A 20,268-nucleotide genomic window follows, 5' to 3' on the forward strand; every position below is an offset into this window, starting at 1 on the left:
TGTTATTTCCTAATTGCTTATGCCTCAAAAGTATAGAAAATGGCTATTATTGCCCACAGACTTTGCTTTTGTGACTAGGACAGTGATATTTCAAAATATCACTATTTCCAATGGGAAAACGGGCACATGTGTGTCTTTTCGTTCACATAGTCAGAAAGAAAACAACATATGAATCCAAATTAACATGTATTTATACTAAAGTAATACAAAAATGACTACAAAAGATTTAGAAGTATAAATACAGTATAATCGTAAATCTCGAAAAACTACTCACTTACAGAGAAATCAACAGGCCGAAACAACCTGTGTTTATGGATTACAGTGGGGCAATCTCCATGGAAAAATTAAAATAAGTGTCACCTCTTTCTCACTCTATTTTGGTAGTAGTTTTGGGTTGTGTGTGTTTTCTTTTAGACTGAGAAATTCTCATTCCTAATTCATATTAAAGTATGGGAGGATATATTTAAATGTTTGTGCCTGAGTTCCAGTTTGGCCTTGCACAGCTTACTGATATCGTGCAGCTTTCTTAAACCGGGTTTCCATGAAGTTTTTAGGTTGTGTTAAAACACAGCCTGCCTCATTCTAGTTTTGGATAATATGACTTCTTTTTACAGATATTTTCAGAATTTTACTAAAGCAGTGTGTAAAAGTCTCTAAAAAGAGAAAGATTTTATATTGTGTATTGGAATAGATCTAAATTTAAACGTAACAAACACAAAGGACACAGCTTTTACAACGAAGAAAGGAGAAGAGAGCAGATATTCTTGGAAGTTACGTTGATCTCAATGTTTCTGAATGGCTCACAGGTTTTGTTTTCTCACAACATTGCTTTGCTTACTCTCACAATACCTTATCTATCGTCTTTAATGTGTCTTTGTTTGAGATAAATTGACTGTAATGTCCTTTAGAAAGGAGGAATGGATCTTTTACATTTTTTTTCTGAATAACTTTAATTTTATTACTTTTGATGAAGCAATTTTTTTACATTTCTTTTTTTGTGGCTGAATGTTAGCATCTCCCCCACACCAAAATTAATGCAATTTGGAAATACAGTGCTACCTTGTTATAATATAATCCATCACAGTGCCAAATTGGTTATAACACGTTAAGGTTGTGGCTCCCATTCCACCCATAATGCAACAAACACATTTAAGTTGAAACTGGGAAATATAGTACTTATAAATCTCCCGTGCTTGCACTGTTTTTTTTTTTATCTTCCTAAAAGTAAAAGCAAACTGTCCATTAATGTTACAAAATAATTATGAAGCAATACAAGTGTGTATAAACCTCCTTGGATTCTGTGTTATTTGATTACAGTTTACAACATTTATTATAAAACATATACAATTTAAATACGAGTGGTGTAAACTTTAAACTGGTGGAATAGCAGTTTCTATTATCCTGTATATACTGTAACAACCTGAGGTTTATACTGTTACATGACTGGTCTACGGACCCTGTGTGTGTGTGTGTGTGTGCAAGGAAGGGGTAATCTTGCCTCAGTCGGGATTGATTGACGTCCGGGTAGGCGGGGACATGAAAGCCCACATCAATGTGGACAGAGCTGACAGCTGAGTCAGACAAGCTGCGTGTGAATGTACAAGACTGTTTGTTGTTTTTGGTGTGGCCCAGGCTAACAGGGTCCAGGAATAATCATCCCAATAAACAGTGGATTCGAGTACCTGCAAATTGTGTGTGTCTCCTTCCCTCATTTTCCACGGTACGCTACAATATTAATCAGCCATTGTAAATCATTTTGGGAACAAAAATGCCAATATTCGTTATAAGGCAAAACACAAACAACACGGTCTCAAATTATGGACCACGACAACCGCGTTATAACAAGGTAGCACTGTAATAAGGTCTAAAGTATATCATTACTCTGATATATAAAGTATATGTGATGTTATAAGCCACTGGTTTGAAGCAACATCTTTGCAATTCTGCAGTAATATAAAAGCTCATTTTACTTTCCCTAACTCTGATTGATAGAAATGAATCATGTTGACGATGTAATTTAGCCAAGTAGACTGGTATACATAAAGTTATTGAATCAGTAAACATAATCCCAATTTAACCCTGTAGGGCAGAATCATATACAGTATGTTGTGTGTCACTAAACCAAGATCATAAACACAAATTTAAATGATAATGATAAAAATGTGGGGAAACAAGCTATTTTACAATTATACAAACATAATTATGTATACATGTGTTAGCATTTCAATTGTCAATACAAACCTTAACAGTAAAGTCTCCCTCATCAACATCTTCAACTATCTTATTATAAGTCAAAACTGTAGCCCAATAGGAACTTCAGGCAAGTACACAGCTATTTCTAAACAGAGAAAACATCAGCTGTACAGCAGTTTTATTAATCTTGCGCATAAGCTATATCCTTTTTGTTGCAATTTAAGCATATTGTCATCAAAATTAATGTTTTTCTTTTCTTATTACACACAGGTAATATAATTTGCAAAATATTGTAACATTACTGTGCTCTTCCTGAGTTTAAGATTTCCTGGTTTGTCATTCAGTACTCTCTCTAATATGAACTGATTTATGATCCAAACCATGCTATCTATCAATGAAATGCATGCTGTGGGTATGTAAACACAGCTGTCTGTATTTTTTTTATTCAGTGTTACTACTAGGGATGCACCAAATCCAGGATTTGGTTTCGGATTTGGCCCGAATACCTACTTTTTGAGCAGGGTTAGGATTCGGACAAATACTTAAGATTCAGTGAACCGAATACGAATCCTATATCTGTCCAGTCGCACATATATTATAATACATCCCTCCAATGTGTGCAATTCTTCTTTAAATAAAAGACGAATCTCGGTATTGAACATAATTTTTACATTTAATAACAAGAACATGTTTGATGAACTCTGTCACAGCTCTCAATTCCATTACTGGTGCCGCACGCACTAAACACTTCATGCAGCTGCTGAATGCAAACATACCGCCCTCTGCAACAGCACAGTCACATCACGCTTTCATGGAGTAATATTATGCAGTAAACCTGTAGTATATAGTAATGGCAAACTGTTGCAGACTTTTGTGCTTTGCTGATTTGTCTGAAACGTGTTCTAGAGCTCCTCCTGAGAAAAAAATAAATAAAAATCGATGCAAAGTATATTTTTTGTAACTTTACAATTGTTAGATGTGCAAGACGTTGTTGAACAATATGCTTTAGTAAATAAAATGTGTTATATTACTGTAACGTGTCAATACAAGTTGAACCATTTGGGAACTGATGCGTTTTATTAAAGTGTTTTTTAAACTATTTCGTAGCCTACTTGATATGTGTTACACGCACGGTGTATTTTAAATCAACGTGGGTTTTATTTCGCAGGGAGATTCTGGTCACTCATCACTGTAATTTTTTCCTCATAGCTCTCAGATAAAGTTGTCAACAGGCTCCAGAATCTCTGGCCACTTTAAGGCAGGTCAGGTTTTTTTTTTAACTCACCTCTCTAAATGTATTAAACATGTAAATTGAGTGTGAATTTCTTGAACAGTTTAGTAAATGTATTTAATTGTTCAGTTGTGTGGCGATTCTATTTGGAGAGCCTCGTAACAACAATTAATCGTATTGCTTGATTTTTTTTTTTATACAGTAAATAATATCTATCAAAATAGCGCAACACCATTATTATACATAACTCACCTGCACTCTTTCATTTAACCTTGTGACAGCAGGTAAAGTTTTGTTTAGTAGGTCTTGCTTCTCACAGTCCCGGCCCGGTCAGACTTAGAAAGCCAATCAGCTGCTGTATAGGTCTGATTGATGGAAACAATACCTGCAGGCATGCGTGTGTTTTGGTAACAACTAAGTAAAACAATTCAGTTAATTTAGCGACAGTTCGCACAATTCACGCTCACTTTACTGAATACATTGCAGTTTAGAGAGGTGAGTTACAAACCTGACCTGCCTTAAAGTATCCTGAGCTTCTGGAGCCTGTTGGTAACCCTACTCTCAGATCAGGTGACACAAGTTGATCATTAAAGAAAATAGTGGGTTACGGCAAAGATGCAGCTCTGCTTTCTTGTAAAGGTAAACAGTTCTGTATTTTGACGTTTCTATTGTGGTGGAGGAGGCTAATGGATAAATTATGTAAGTTTCAAACTGAAATCTTATTTCAGGGATATATTTCCATTTAGTAATAAAAATACTATGAACTAAAAGGCTCAAAACAATAGCTTGTGTGCGTCTCTTGTCAGTAGTTGCCAGTCTGTTTTTCATTCGACAGTTTCCTTCAGTTTTCCTTGACAGTTTTTGTATATTGAAAGCTGTCCTCGGCTCAAATCTTTTGAGATGGATTTGGTATTCGGCCAAATCTCAAAAACTTGGATTTGGTGCATCCCAAGTTACTACTGATTGATGAAACGGAAGTATTAAAAGCATGGTGCAGAATATAATCAGTACACTGATCAAATCACAAGTCTGCCCAGTCCCAACTGGTTGGAATTAACACGTCTACTGTACTTTAATTGTGCAATTCACCGTTGTATAGTTGCTACAGCTTTCATTGGTACCTAATCATGTTTGGTGATTTTGGTCATTTGAATGCAATGGCCCAGCTGCAATCTGTAGTGTTTTAATAAATCAAAGATGAGAACCACCAAAAAAAAAGGTTATTTTTTGGTTACAATTTTAGCTGGTGGAATATGCCTCACTAGACTATTTCACCTATACACTGATATACTTGTATTTGTATTAATTTTTTTATGTCAGTAACCTCAACATAACCGCCATAATCTGATTCATAAACTTAAGCAGGACGTGAACACAAACAGAATTGTGACAGCACTTAAAAAATGAATCTTTATTAAATGAAAAGAATTATTCCTGCAGGTCAAATATGAAATAGAATATACAAAAACTTTACATCAATACCCCATTTCAAACCAAACCAAAACAACAACAAAAGAAAAACTCTAAAACTAGCATTTAATTTAATTTTTGTTTTTCTTGAGATAATAAATGGATGAAAAAACACACTATGGCAGTTAGAACAGCACAGTATTCTATGCTGAAAATCCCACATTACAGAGAAAGCAGTTAAAATCAAAACACTGCTCTTTTCTAAAGAACTATTTTGAAAATACAGTAGCTATTAAAACCATGAAAATATTGATTCAGAGAAGTAATACAAGATAGAAGAGAAATCCTGCAAATCCAGTCAGCAGTCTATAATTTCTATTTTTACTTAACAATCTATGTTAATTCATTTTATTTATTCATTTGTTTAAGGTTGACAAACTTAATCCAGACCAAAGTGCTCAGGCTGATAAGCGTTCCTTTTTTTAACCAGGCCTGGAAAACTCAAATACTTAAAAATTCATTGGTTTAAATCTTTTATCCAAACCCTTGAGAACAGAACCATAGGCAAAAAAAAAATGCTGAAGTTATCTTTGTAAATTGATCGGCAAAATAAACAAGTAATAGGAAACTTGAAAGGGTACAGAAGTCCCAATTTTAAACTCTTTGGCATAGCGACCGGATTTATACTATATATATATATATATATATATATATATATATATATATATATATATATATTATAATAAATCTTTCGTTTTTTTTTTTTTTCAAAAAGGAGTATAAAGTGTTATTTTGTAAAACATCTTGTAAACATTTGCTTAAATAAAAAATATTTTTTAAACTTTATTTAAAAAAAAAAAAAAAAAAAAACGTTCTCTTCTCAAGCAGTGGAACTATACACAAACACACTCGCTCGCTCACACACGCTGCCAACCTCCTATTCATGCAGAGTGCTGCTTTTGGATTTTGTGATCCGAGATCTATTTATTTTTGCTGGCATTATATGAAGTCGTTGAGTTCGGCTTCAAGTGCGGCAGCCATTTCATCTGCCTCAGAGCTGCTACCCTCTTCGTCTTCATTACTCGACTCCTTACTCGATTCACCACTGGAATTCCCATCTCTGTCCCCAGCCTCCTCTAATTTGCGTTTATGGCCCCTTTAAAGCAAAAGAAACATTTTTATTTTTCAATTTTAGCAGGAAAAAGACCTTGTGGTTATAACAGGTTAAGATTAATTGCAAAATGGAGTTTTAAAACCGATTACATATTGTGTTAATAGTCTGGAGTTAAATATAACCAGGCTTGCTTCTTTTCCAGGTTTTTTTTTCAGGATCTCACACAATAACATAACAAATTACTTACCTTTTAGAATACATAGTTTACTGGGGTTCTTTATTGGAATACTATGAAACAGGTTTATTATACAACAGGTTTTGCCACTTTCAGTTTATGAGTAGTTTCTCACTGAATGGGACAGAGATACTTGTATCCAAAGTCAACAATAGGAAAGCACCTGACATGACCGACACCCATTCCACTGGCTACGATTATCAAGATCTTAGACATCTCTGCCCTAGCACATTTGGTCAGCTACTCATCAGAAGCAAAGAATACATTGAAAATAATTGCATTAAGTAGCAACAAACCTGCACCCTGTTGCATAATTAACAGGTTTCCTAATGTTTCAATAAAGAACTTGTATCAAAAATGAATAAACGCTGAAAAGGCACATGCGTAACTATAACATAACAAAAAAGTCAGTACGCTCTTCAAGCACTGAGTAACTTTACACAAAGACTACCCTAGGATTACTAATTAAACAATTACGTGTCTCATACTGAAAAATAAATAAAGACACAGGTATACATATACTAGATTGGTTTACTGGTCTACCGTTGAGTGGAGCTAACTTCCCTATGCAAGTTCTTAGTGGAGTTATCTTTTCTAGACCTCTATACAAGTCTGTCTAAAAATGATTTATGCATTTACAGCTGTATTTGTCATGAATTTAGCTTAAGCTTCATATTTATGTTAAAGGTCTTATTTTACTGCTGCTCTGAGATGGGATTAAAGGTAATAACATGCTGTTCTTTTTTTTTCTTACAACTGTAAACCCTTTCTTCCACTCTCCTGTAAAAAACAAAACAAAAATAAGAACATGCAAACACGTTGCATTGCATATTGCCTGGGGAGTTCAGAACCATACTCTTTTGCCATGCAACTCGCAGCTCACACTACAAAGACCCAGGCTGCCTTGTAACATATCTAAATGATCATTTTATAAAAACTTTTGAAAAATGAGTATCCTGAGAAGAGAGAAGTCAAGTCTTGCAAGCTTTAGACAGCATCTCTGAAATGCACAGCACAGAGAAATCCAGGAGGCTGACAAGTGATACTACAATAAGGAAAAACTGACAGAACAAATATCTTTCATATGGATTTCTGTGTCAGTTCCATATTACGACCAGCAGAAACTTTGTCGATTTCTTCCAGTTTTGTACCAACCCATGATGTTTCCCTGGTCCCACTAACTCGGGGCTACTCAACCCTGGTCCCGGAGGGCCGCTGTCCCTCCTGGTTTTTGTTCTAACTGTACACTAAATTGATTTATTGGACACATTAAGCTTCTAATAAGCACTTAATTAGTCCAATTAAGTAATTTAGGGTACAGCGGCCCTCCAGGACCGGGGTTGTGTAGCCCTTGCTCTAACTTCTCAATTTTTTCATCAGAAGAATACTCAACTGAAGTTATTAAATACATTTGTCAATGAAACTGGAAATTCTGGAGGCCTGAGTGGGATCAGTTATGTGATCTCAACCCAGAGGACATTAGCTGTACACTACATCACCCAGCCACCAGACAATTCATCATAACTGTCAATAATGTGTAAAGTTGGTAACCAGTAGCATTGTAACAGGTAAGGCTTTATATTTGATGGTTTTATGCAGAAGTAAACCAAATTAAAAAACTAGCATTTTTGGGAAAATATGATTCTTGTTATTGTTGTGGTACAGTATGCTAGTGTGTTTATAAACCAGTTACTTATTTATTTAGTTTACTATGGTAAAAGACCATCCGGATGCATTAAAAGCATTCCATTCCTGTCCAAAAAGTGCCTTTTCCCCCCAAAGTATAGTATAATTTTCTTTTCAAAGCATGAGAACATTAAAAGACTTAATAGAGGATAATCAATTATAGTATGCAGTCAAAAGGTAACAAGATATGGAGCTGCACATACAGTAATTAACATTGCCGGTCTGCCATCACGGCATGGTGAGTCAGCATATTTGTTTTATAGACTTGAATTTAATTGAATGAATTAATTTGATTGAATAAAACATTGACATCTTGAAAGGGAGGTTAAATAGAAACATATTCATGCTAAATGGGCCATATATTTTGATAAATATGCAGAAAGACAAAAGATAAAACACTTCTGTTTTTCTAATAACAGCCCAATTTTATTTTCTCTCAATTATCTTCTAATGCTGGTGCAATAGCCTGAAGTATCCAGACACTCTTAAATACACACTCAATTATAACTGACAACATTGTTCTTAGAGGAACCAAAATGTTTGCCAGATCTGGAATAAAGCAGGCATGCCTTGTGACTTACAACTATATAATATAGTCCCCAGCCAGTCTGAGGAGAAACAAAGAGAAAGGAAAACAAGTGCTGTGAAATGGTATGTGACAACCTGCGTTCGGAACAAAGCCAATATTTACCACTCATTCTGTTTTATTACCATTAAAGGTTCTGAACCGTAGTTGCTGTCTTTACTTTGATCAGCCTAATTTAGAACAGACACGACCACTAGAACAAAAAGTGATATCAGTTTTTAATAACAGAAAATAATCAGTTTAGGACTATCAGTAACTCGTTTCACCATCAGAGCTGGAATAAAGTATGCAAATATGTAATCTCAAGTCTAGATCCTGATGACAATCTGACTCCAATTTAAACTTCTTACCAGTCCGGACTTGGACTCTTTACAAAGGAGTTCAAATCACTTTCTTTTGACCTGACTTATGATAATAATTACATGACTGTCTTATTTATAGATGTAGGCTTGAACTGGGTTGGAGCCTCTTCTTATGTTATTCATTAGAATGCAGTGGAGATGTATTTTACATGTTTTTCTTCTTTTATATATAAATTTAAAACTGCAAGTGTATGTAAGAAAACACAGTTACATTCATCCCAATAAAGACTAGAACAGTATGTTAAAAGGTATAAGAAAAAAAATCGATTTTTTTTAAACTGAAAAGGACTTGCATTGTAAGATCAAATGTGCCACACTTTGATCATAATCCCAAAAGTGCCAGCACATAAATTATATATCTAATATACTGTACATGTTAGACAGAAAAAAATGAAATATTATTTCATATGTGCCTGCCTTTATAACAGAGAATCAAAAGTAGGATTTCTGGTTTTTGCACGTCCCACTAAAATATGTTTAATCAAAACGTATTTTATCAGTTAGTAAAATTTTTTGAATAAAACAACCCCTGAATGAAATACAGTTACTATATTCACAAGAAGTGCTGCATGAACTTGTATCCTGTACATCTCTGATTGGACAAGATTCCATGCTTCTTTAGCACAGGTCAAGACATTAATCTGAAGCATGGCCGCAAAGAACTAAGATCTTGATTGGAACCATCTCTGTGTACAATGATTGATCATCATCTTTATCAGCAATTCTGTTGTAATACAAACAAAAGCAGTCTGTGAAAGTGCTTGTAAAACAATTATCTGCTAGTCTGCAAATTCTCTTTAGAAAAAACAAATTAAGCCAATATTACTTTAAATTGTTCTCTCTTCTCATGTATGGCTTTTTACTAGGCACCAGTAGTCCATAGCCTTGGGAAGCTAGGCCAAAAACACATAAAAAAGTCATAATAATGTCATACTAAATATTACTCAGAAAGCTAACATAAGATACCCTTGGCCCCATATATAAAACACCACTCTTTATTACACAGCTACTGTAATAAAGGTTGAGCTGCCAACACATTAAAATGTAAGAATACCAAGGATTCAAAAGAACCAGTCCACAGATTTTCCTGACTGCTTGACAATGGAATGCTCTTTGTATTCCCATCTACCTTAGGGTAGTGTATTGTACTGCTACTGTTTATTATCGTTTTTTAACTGTGTTCTTTAATAGGCTGGTTTCACCAACCTTGATTAGCACTAGCGGCACTAGTTTCTTCTTAATTCATATTCTTACCAAATGTTTTGTATTAATAAAGCAACATATGTATTATTACAAGTGTCAGTGCCATTAAAACGTAGGATAGGAAGAGACCATAGAGGAGAGCTTCAATGAAGGGATTCCAGCATTGAATCATGAATGGTTGTTCCCATACCGGCGCAGCCCCTTGTTCTCCATTGGTCCGCTATTCCGCCCCCTGTAGGCTGGATTTATGTGATGGACTGGTCCTGTCTAGGTGTCAAAGCACCCAGTGACCCAGAACTGTCTGGCTTGTGCGCCGAAAGAGTCATTCAGAGATCGTGAAGATAAGCCATGTGTCAATATTTAGTTTAGAACTCTTTTTAAAAGCATTCTTTGTCAGTGGGGAGTCGGTGACCAGAAACCAAGAAGACACAGAGAATGGTTTAAGAGTCCCCTCTGTATATTTAAATTCTGTTAATGTCATACACAGAATGATGATATGACCCACTCTGACTCTACATTGGGGAATTGGCTCTTTGAGCAAAAACAGTTTCTGTGACGTCATACATTACGAGACTGAAGGTCGAGTCATTTATAAACTGTCAGAGAAACCACAGATGGAATTGTTTTCCATCAACTTACTGAAGGGGCCATTCTATTATTTATTATAATACATGGATACCTTTATGATGCTACTAAAGACGACGAGGTTCAGCAGTACAGTTGGGGTTTTGAAACGTGTTTCAGTGCTTTACAGACATTCTATGTCGTTATACATTAGTGCTTCAGCTTTATTGCCTTTACCTTGTTTTAATTTCTCATACCTCTCCTGTTTCTTATGAGATACAAATGTACTAGCTTTACATCATTTTGTTTTACGTATTCTCATTTTGTTGATCATTAATGAACATTTCTGTACTGCCGAGTGATTGAAAACGATATATTTTGTGTTTGAATTGAAAGTGATGGTCTCGAGAAGTATATATATTTCTCTCTCTCTCTCTCTCTCAATGCGACCCACTACACCTTGAACTAGCAGAGAGGTGAACAATGAAAAGGTTTTAATTAAACTTTCAAAGCTATAATGCATTGTGCAGCAAAGCTGCTTTGGCTTGCGTTTCTGAAATCAACTCTGTACCGGCGAATTCATGAGGCAGATGGGTATGAATCCATTTAAAATGCTAAACAGTGATCAAATTCTAATAAAAAATAACACAATAACAAAATGTTACCATGGAATTCTTATTATGCATCTCATAATTCCAAATCAAAGCAAAATAATTATAATGTAAGGATGTGCCTATTTATCATTTTACACTTCATGGTGAATGACATTAACCCTATTTCTTCCCATTTTGTATTTCATGATAACCACAATTTTGTACAATAACAGTCCTATATGTAACACAGTTTCTTTTAATTTATTAGGCCAGTTGATTTCAATTGTTAGAATAGTTGGCTCTGGACTGGACCCTGCCAAAATTAATCAAATTTTAAATTGTTCCTCAGCGACTGTTAGCACCATATATTTCCAAAAAGAGAAAAATACCCAGTGAAGTTACAAACTTTAAATGAACATCTGAGGAATTTAATTACATTAGGTATATAAATAGGTTGTTTATTTCAGATTTCACAGACCCTGATTAAGCCAAATATTGGTCTACCTGAGGTTAGCTTAGGTAAGATAGCCCAAGATTAGGGTTAAATCAGGGTCTGTGTAACCACCCCTCAAAGCCTGGCCTTTAACTTTAATTTCCACCCTTGATGATTTATTGAAAACCTGAAACAAATCAATTTGCACAATGCAGTATTTATAGAATAATTTTTTTAACATTGTGTTCTGAAACATTAAAATACACTGAAAGCCACCACAATAAAACATGCTCACTGAATTCACAAACCTTACCAATGACTAATCTTGTTACTACCTTACCTATCAAAAAAAAAAAAAAAAAAAAAGGCAAAGTGTGTCATCTACTTTGGTAGATCAGATACAGACAATGTGACTTCAGCATCATGAATCACTGTTTCATGTGCAGCCTCACAAGCATGATTTCATTGGATGAGGACTTCTACATCACACCACGAGACACACTTATTTACGATGCATCTTAAACCAATAACCTGACTTTAATGAACCGAGGCAGATGTTGGTATAGACTTAAAATAATATGGACTATGCCTGTTTAAAAAAAACCTGTTCTGTGTAGACTCTATCATATTGATAGCGCCTCTCCTAGCACATTAAAAACTTGGGTGAAGATCAAAGTAAAGATCTCTAAATCCATCAGTTTGGTAATTTAGTGATTGTTACCATAGCAAGAAAGATGGATTTAAAGAAAGATCCCTCTCATAGGACAATGGGACAAATGTGATTCTTTAAACACCTACTAGAGAAATGTATCATACCTGCAGTCCCATGCAATCAATAATTCAGTCAAGGCATCTCTAGAAACAACCATGGCCACACAGGTATAACGGGACAAGATGGCTATAAATCCCAGAGACGAATGAAGCCAGGCCATTTCACAATGGAAAAATCGAATTGCCACATCATTTACACATATTAACTGAGGTAATGTCTGCCAGTGGAAGGAAAGAGATAAAGAAGTCCACAACCTACAAAGCAACTAAGGTCAGTCTTATCTGGAGTCAGGTGGTACTGCCAAATGTTGAAAACAAGGGATTAAGTCAATTTAACATTTAGAATTATTTTGGCTGGCTGCTAGTAGTAGGGGTCCAGGGAACTAAAAAACAGGACATGTCATGATTAGCATTATAAAGACAGTTTTTTGTTTACATGCTTGGCACACTGTAAACAGACATTTATTCAAGCTTGAAATCCTTGAAATCTCCACATAGGAGCACCTGCCTCCCTGGACATATATTCATGTATGTCTTCACTTGTTTAGGACAGTTAGATAATGAGCTAAATAATGTAAATATATAGCACAAACAGAACAGTACATTTGAAGGTATTCTTTTGAGACCGTTTCTGTTGATCTAGACATGTTTAAATGTACGGGGACCCCAAAAGGCTTGTAAAGATTGTCTGATCAAGGCTGTTTATGTGTGTCTTCAAGGATGCTCATCAAATAAATAGAGCTAAAATACACAACAAAGATATCCCTACTTAAATATCAAGTAAATCTCAACGAAAGCTGTAATTAAACACAATTAGATCCTCCACAGCAAACAAGCATCCTGGGTTTATATGGTTCATACATTTCATGTTGGTTCACTACTGCGTTTACTGCAATCTAGTCAAAGATTTAAAAGGAAAAAATGGGAAACTATGAAGCAAAAACACAATAACCCGTCCTTTCTAAAAACATTTTAAAACCCTGCCCTATTCTATTTTATCATCAATCTTTAAACATAGCACCCACATTATTTTAAAGTCAATACAAACCTTATGAACATATCATCTCACATATCAGGATGTTTTCCAAAATTGATATGCAACTACCGTTGATTCCAGATTAAGCCCAGTAACCACAACCTGCTTCATCTTGCTGTTCTCTCAGCATTTGATAAACCCTAAGTTCACATACATTTCATTATTTCCCACACACACCTTTGGCAAGTGAGACTGTTCTGCTTTAACCTAGGTGCAAATGAATGATGGGGCTGTCTGGATGGCATGTACAGTAAGCCTCACTTGGTAGAAATATCACTTGTGGGTCCAAGGAGACCTGTTGCTTGGTCCCGTAATCCAGTTAGAGAGGAGGAATGTAATTAACCATCATGGGGTAAATGATTATTTAAACTACTCATAATAGGTATTGGAGTGTTCCAGACAGATTGAAAATTCAGTCCAGGGAAGCCCAAAGGTGACAAACTCTTATTAAGACAGTCAACTATCTTGATAACGATGGTTTGAAAGGTCCCCATCCCCTCTCATTCAAGGTCTTGGCCAATTTAGCTCTTAATGTTAACTGTGCCTCTATGCCATTTACCCACATGTTAAATCTGAAAAAATCTGTGTTTGTGGGATAATTACAAAATTTAACAGCTACTATTTATTTTGACAAACATGTTATTATTTTGTTTCTGCTTCAGGCAAACACATTGATACAGTATGTACTTTTTATCTGCCTATGTGGTTTAGTTTAAAATTAACCTTTATCTGTCATTTTACACCAATCAATTCAATTATGGAGTTGTTTGCAGGGAAAAACAGTTTATAGGTAACTATTGCAATTAGTATTGCAAAGAACAACACGACATTGGTATAAAGGTTTACAAGTACAATCTCTTACACACCATAAGATAACTAAATTAAAAGGTCTTCACTGAAGAATTGGGTTGCAAATGTTTGAAAATGGCCACAGACAAAAGTATTGGCACCCTACACAATAAAAAATAATTCAAGAAAACATGTTAAATACAAGCATATAGTGAAAATTAGCTAATAATATAATATGTTATGTACTATATTAATTAATATGATCAAAATACAACATTTCTTGAGTTCCTGGGTGAAAAAGGCACTGCTGCTGTAGTATTTTGTATGTCCTCTTTTTTGTTTTTATTATGGCTTTCAGATATTTATGATCATTTATAACCAGTATGTTACATCTCACTGGTGAAATCTGGGCCCATTCTGTCTTGCATAGTTCCTTCGGCTCACAGATTGGATATATACTGATGCACAAATGAAACGCAACACTTGAGTCTAACAGATTTAATCAAATATTTTAAACACACACACACACACATATATATATATATATATATATATATATATATATATATATATATATATATATATATATATATATATATATATAAAAAACAAAATCACAGAAAATATGAACAAAAATACAGAATCATGATAAGTTTTCAGTATGAAACAAGACACACTATCAAAACGAAAACATTACAATGTTAGTATAGGGTATGACCTCCCTGAGCATTAACACAACCCTGGCAGCGTTGACGCATAGACCTGATCAGCCTCTGGAAAAACTGCTGTGGGATGTTCCGCCACTCTTCCTGTGCAGCTGCAGCCAGCTGGCGAAGGTTGGCTGGTTGTGGTTGTCTCCCACAGATGTTCTACTGGACTCAGGAGAAAAAGCTGAACCACGACCATGGCAAGAGTTCAACCTTGTTTTCTTGAAACCGTGCAATTGTAATCCTAGCACTGTGTGGTCTTGCTTCGTCCTGCTGGAAAATCGACACCTCCGGATTGGCTTGCAGGAACGGAAAAACTCTTGTCTCAAGGACTTTGTCAATGTATCGCTGAGCAGTAAGTTTGCTCTTCTTGTGTTAAAGAGGATTCATCCCCACATCATGACACTTCCACCTCCCCACCAGTTGGCTTGAACAACGCAACAGTCAGCATAAGGGTCCTGAGCCGGTGTGGTGACCTTCTGCCTTCCAGGACGTGGCCTGTCCCTCACATAGCCGGTTTCCTGGTTTCTCTGGACTAGTCTGCTGATTGTTGAAGCAGAACATTTCATTCTCTGGGGAACTTCTCTCACAGACAGGCCGCCTTCAATCATGTCGACAACAACCAGACGATTGTCATTACTCAAGCGGGGCATGTTCCTGCGTTAATTAAAATCATGTCTTTTCGAATCGCTGTTTATACAGATTCTTAATCAACTAATTTTGGAAATTTTAACTAAACTCAAATACCAAACACTGAGCACCTGCCGTTTTTATGAAATCACATGACTTGAGCTCAGTATTTTGTTATCCCAAGGAATACTACTCAAACAATCAACAAACCTATCTACTCACTGTTTAAAATGTAAATATTATGTATGTGCCCAATGAGCTATTAATGCAAAACTTAGACTTTTGCGTTTTCATTGTGCATCAGTACATACAGTTTTTTTCTTATCAGTCCAAAGCATTTCTATTGGAATGAGATCATGTGATCACAAAGGCCATTCCAGAACTTTTATCTGTTTACTTCAAGAATTCCAGATTTGACTTAGCCCTAAGCTTTTGGTTGTTGTCGTGCTGGAAGATAAACTGTCTGCCAATCAGCCTATGAGCAGATGGTAACATTGTACTTTGTAGAATACAAAGTGATACGTGGCTGCATTCACTCAATCTTCAATCACATGAATGTCTCCAGTCCCTGAACTGTTAAAACATCCCAATATCATGATCGAGCCGCTTCCATGTTTAACTGTAGATACAAGGTTTTCTTCATGGAAGGCTCCCCCCCACCCCCACCCAACATACTAGGTTAATTTTTGCAGAAACATTCTATTTTTGACTCGTCAGACCAGAGAATTTTTTTGAAGAATGCTTCAGATTCCTGTTAATATTTCTTGGCTTATTTGTTTCATGAATTTTCTTTAGAAGTGGTTTTCAGCGAGGTCTACGTGTAACAACTCTTCTTTGTACAGTTGTTTAATGCACTATTATGCCTGATGCTTCTGAATCTTTCTTGAAGTCCTTGGCTTTTAATCTTGGATTTTATTTATTAGCAGCTGTAACCGCAATTAGCTTTGGAAGTCCACTGCTTCAGTTGAATTTGTTCTGCGGTACTTCTTGATTATTGTTCTGATTGTGGATTGTGGTATTCCATAGTTCTTTGATACTGTTCTGTAGCTCTTCCCTTTGTTATAGTTTGCTATGAGTGCTTTTCTCAAATGTGAATCCAACTCCTTTGTCTTGACCATCATCTCTGGTGTTACCAAAAAGTCGTTCTTTAACAGATGTTGGAAATAATTACCTCTTTTTCTGGTTATTGACTTTATAATGCAGCTTAGTTACTGTGTAATGGTTTTTATTAAATTAATATCGTATAATTAGTTCAAATTTTTACAGACTTTGAAATTGCTTAATTGCTTTTTTTTTTTTTTTTTTTAAATAAAGATTGTTTGTTAAACTACCAGGAACTGTGTATTTTGGTCTTTGTCATATTAGTGGCTAATGTTCGCGAAATGCTTGTACTTAACTTTTTTTCAATTTTTTTTTTTAATTATCTTATATTAAGCCTGCAACTCTACATGCTTGCTTTGAGACTATGGGGCCTAATTGTGACAATGAACATGACGAATTGTTTGTTCACTTAAGCTAGTACAGCTAATGCATCTAATAATTGAGCTTTCTAAGGCACATCAGGTCTGGACTACTACTGTTTTCCGGCCATTAGTGGTTCAGAAAATCAGTACTTCCAGCGCTCACTAAGGAGGTTGAAAGGCCAATTAAAAAGAAATATTATGTCAGGAGACAATTTTTTTCTAGTTGTTTCACTGTTGATAAATGTTCAGTTTATTACAGTATGACAGCTTTAGGTGTAGGAGTCACTATCAAATGCTACACATAGTGAATCCTATAATGTGCTGTAACTTGCGTCTTTCTGAAAGCTGGAGAAAAAACAAACAAAAAAACAAACAAACATTAAAACCCACGGAGCTATTGAGCAGACTACAGGCTCATAGTGTAGTTCAGAATGCCAATGCAGTCAAATAGTCCAATAGTCAAATAGCAGTGTTTATCACAATGTTTTATTTTCTATCACCAAAACAACTGTATGAATAAAAAGTAGTGCACCTGCTGGTCCACTGCACTTCACAGCTGGACTTGCATGTTTGTCTTCATTTTGGCTTCATGTTGTACATACCCCATACATCTGCACAGAAAACTATTCAATTGATTTAAACAACAGGAGATCTAAATATATCTACAGCTTTGATCATAGAAATGAACATCTTGCTCAGTGCACTTTTTTTTTTTTTAAATCTATGAACGTATTTAAAAACACCAGGATGGGCCCCAAGTGTCAGTAATTATAGACCCTTACTTCTAGAGCAACTGAGTATCCACCATTTATTATAAAATTACCATAAAAATCCTGCTCCTTTGTGGGCGGATTATAGCTCCAACTCATAGTGTTATCTTTGTACACCACCACGGCTAAGATATTGACCTTGAGATCAGCCACCTTGTCACACAAATTTCAAAAGGTTGTAAATTAATCCACCAGGTAGTGAAACATAAAAGCGGCACTTGGTTCTTTCATACATTATTATGTTTAATAACAGTCTGTCGGTATTTATAATATTTCCCTTTCATTTAATGGTAACAAACCACTTTTTTTTGTCCTCAACTCTGACATTTTATTTTCATAAGTACTATGTTCTGCTGTGGAGCTTTACACCAACACAGATTATTTTTTTTATACATAAGAGCAAATAAACAGATGTCATGTTCTCACAGTGGGGTATTCTGTAGTTGGTTTAATAGTTATCTCACTATAGTGTTGCAGATAATACTAGAAGGATTTTAGCCTTCTTTTTTAGCATTGGCTCAAACATTGTAACCCTAAAGTACTCAAGTTGGGTGCATCTACATTTAAGGTAATCAGAAACTGATTTTTTTTTTTTTTTTTTTTTTCCTTTTCTGAAGCGATATATAACAACCAAATTCAACATCCACCCTGCTTACAGTTCTATCAATAGCCTGTGTGTTTCTCCATAGTTATTTCCAAAATCAACCCAATAAGTCGTTAACAGAAAAATATAAAAAACATTTATACAAAAATAAAAATCTATAAAAATAGTATGTGTGCAGCAAATTAGCCCACATAATTCTGTCATTTCACAAAACAAGGAGGCAGGAAGTCCTGAAACTAAGAATAGTGCAAATGGTAACAAAGTAATTCCATTAAATCATAATGGTTTTGGATGTCCATTAAGTACATCGTCCTCAAATGTGCAGTTTTTATAGAAACACATTTTATAGCAAACATGTATTTTCATTTTAAAACCTGATATGCGGTACTAAATTCGGTAAAAGAAATTTCTAATTTCCTGCGTCTCATTGGTCATATTGATTACCCTCGCACTTTCTGATTTATTTCACCTCAGAAGTGTCATCTGGGTCAAAACGTGTTACTGGCTGAAACCATGTGAGTCAATATGGGAAGTAGCTGGTTGGTTACTGATAGTAAAGAAGCCACTGGTAAAGTAAAATTAAAATAATTTAATTTAGTTTGTTTAGAGTAGCGTGCCATGTGTGGGACCTCTCACTGTAGAGGGATAGCACATGGCCAAACTAAGCCACATTTAGTTTTATTAGCTTTGTTTTAACAGTGTTTGTTTTACATTTTGGTAAAACTTGTGTGTACAAGCCATGGCACAGCTGAAGGAACAGCATCACACCGGTGGTGGTGTCTAATACTGCACCTTACACTGTTTGTTTTGTGTGCAATAAAACAATAAAACCTGGACGCCTGTGCTGGTGTATCAACCACAACCCATCTGTCTCTCTCTCTCTCTCGCTGCAGACTCCCACCCCTTTTACACTCTGTCCTATATTTTCAATACTATTATGATGCCTTTCCCTCCTGTCCTTCAATCAGCCTCATGCTGGTTCCTTCACAGCCAATAAGTAGTCAACTGGACAAAGTATCTTTTTGCCACTTAGCTAAATACAATGCCTCTAGATTGCGTAATAAAGATTTCATTATGAAAGTACTTTAAAAACACAACAAAAACAAAATGTAGTAAATTACATGTTCAATGTTTTCTTACTATAGTCCTCTGAGTTCCACATACCATACTGATAACGAATTAAGTGTGTATCACCTTCACCTGTCGTATAAAATACGTACACTGACATCAGTATTAGTGGATCTCCAATGTTAAATGTACTTCAAATAACCACAACTATAGAACAAGGAGAGGTGTTCTTTGTTTTTAAAATAAAGCTACTGACCTAACTTCAATCATCTTGAAAGCCAGTGGCAAAGGATACCAGGAACAAAGCATCTGTCATATTTCCTAATTCAGCAATTACTTTCATTTGTCATTCCGCTATTACCCTTTACTTACAAAAAGGTCATATTAATATTTAATTTCTGATATTATGAAATGTAAAAACGTCACGGTTGGACTTCCAACTCCTCTGTCATGTAAATAACCAGTCATTTAAGGACAGATAAAAATGAGCAAAAATACCCACCAATATCAATTGAAATGTCAGGCTTTCAAGAGTCGCATATCCATGCATCTGATCGAGTTCCAACTGTCAGTTTTACAGACATTAATCAGCATCAAGAGAAGATTAACACTGAAGCATGACAGACTAGGCACCACACATGGGACATCTGAAGTAATTGCCCTTTAATGGTGGTTTTACCCACTGCCCCCCTCACAAAAATAGTCATTTTATGTCAATGCCATTTATATAGGGTGGACAATCAGACTATTTTAAATGAGGCTACGGTACAAGACTTACTGAACTATTGACTTCCCACCCCCAGCATGTGATCTCAATACT

The 20,268-nt window shown here is 35.4% G+C and overlaps 1 protein-coding gene across 2 annotated transcripts in view; it reads right to left on the reverse strand.

Annotated features, from left to right (window-relative positions):
* Window positions 1-5,685: 5,685 nt before the first annotated feature.
* Window positions 5,686-20,268, reverse strand: part of LOC121314839 (RNA polymerase II subunit A C-terminal domain phosphatase-like) — a 150,051-nt gene continuing 135,468 nt past the window's right edge. For both annotated transcript variants that reach the window (XM_041248550.1, XM_041248549.1), the window contains one exon: window positions 5,686-5,990. In XM_041248550.1, the coding sequence (XP_041104484.1) occupies window positions 5,834-5,990 (157 nt within the window). In that variant the 3' untranslated portion in view covers window positions 5,686-5,833. The remainder of the gene's footprint in view (window positions 5,991-20,268) is intronic.

This window comes from Polyodon spathula, chromosome 4 (assembly GCF_017654505.1).
Source record: "Polyodon spathula isolate WHYD16114869_AA chromosome 4, ASM1765450v1, whole genome shotgun sequence".
In the NCBI taxonomy this organism is placed as follows: Eukaryota; Metazoa; Chordata; class Actinopteri; order Acipenseriformes; family Polyodontidae; genus Polyodon; species Polyodon spathula.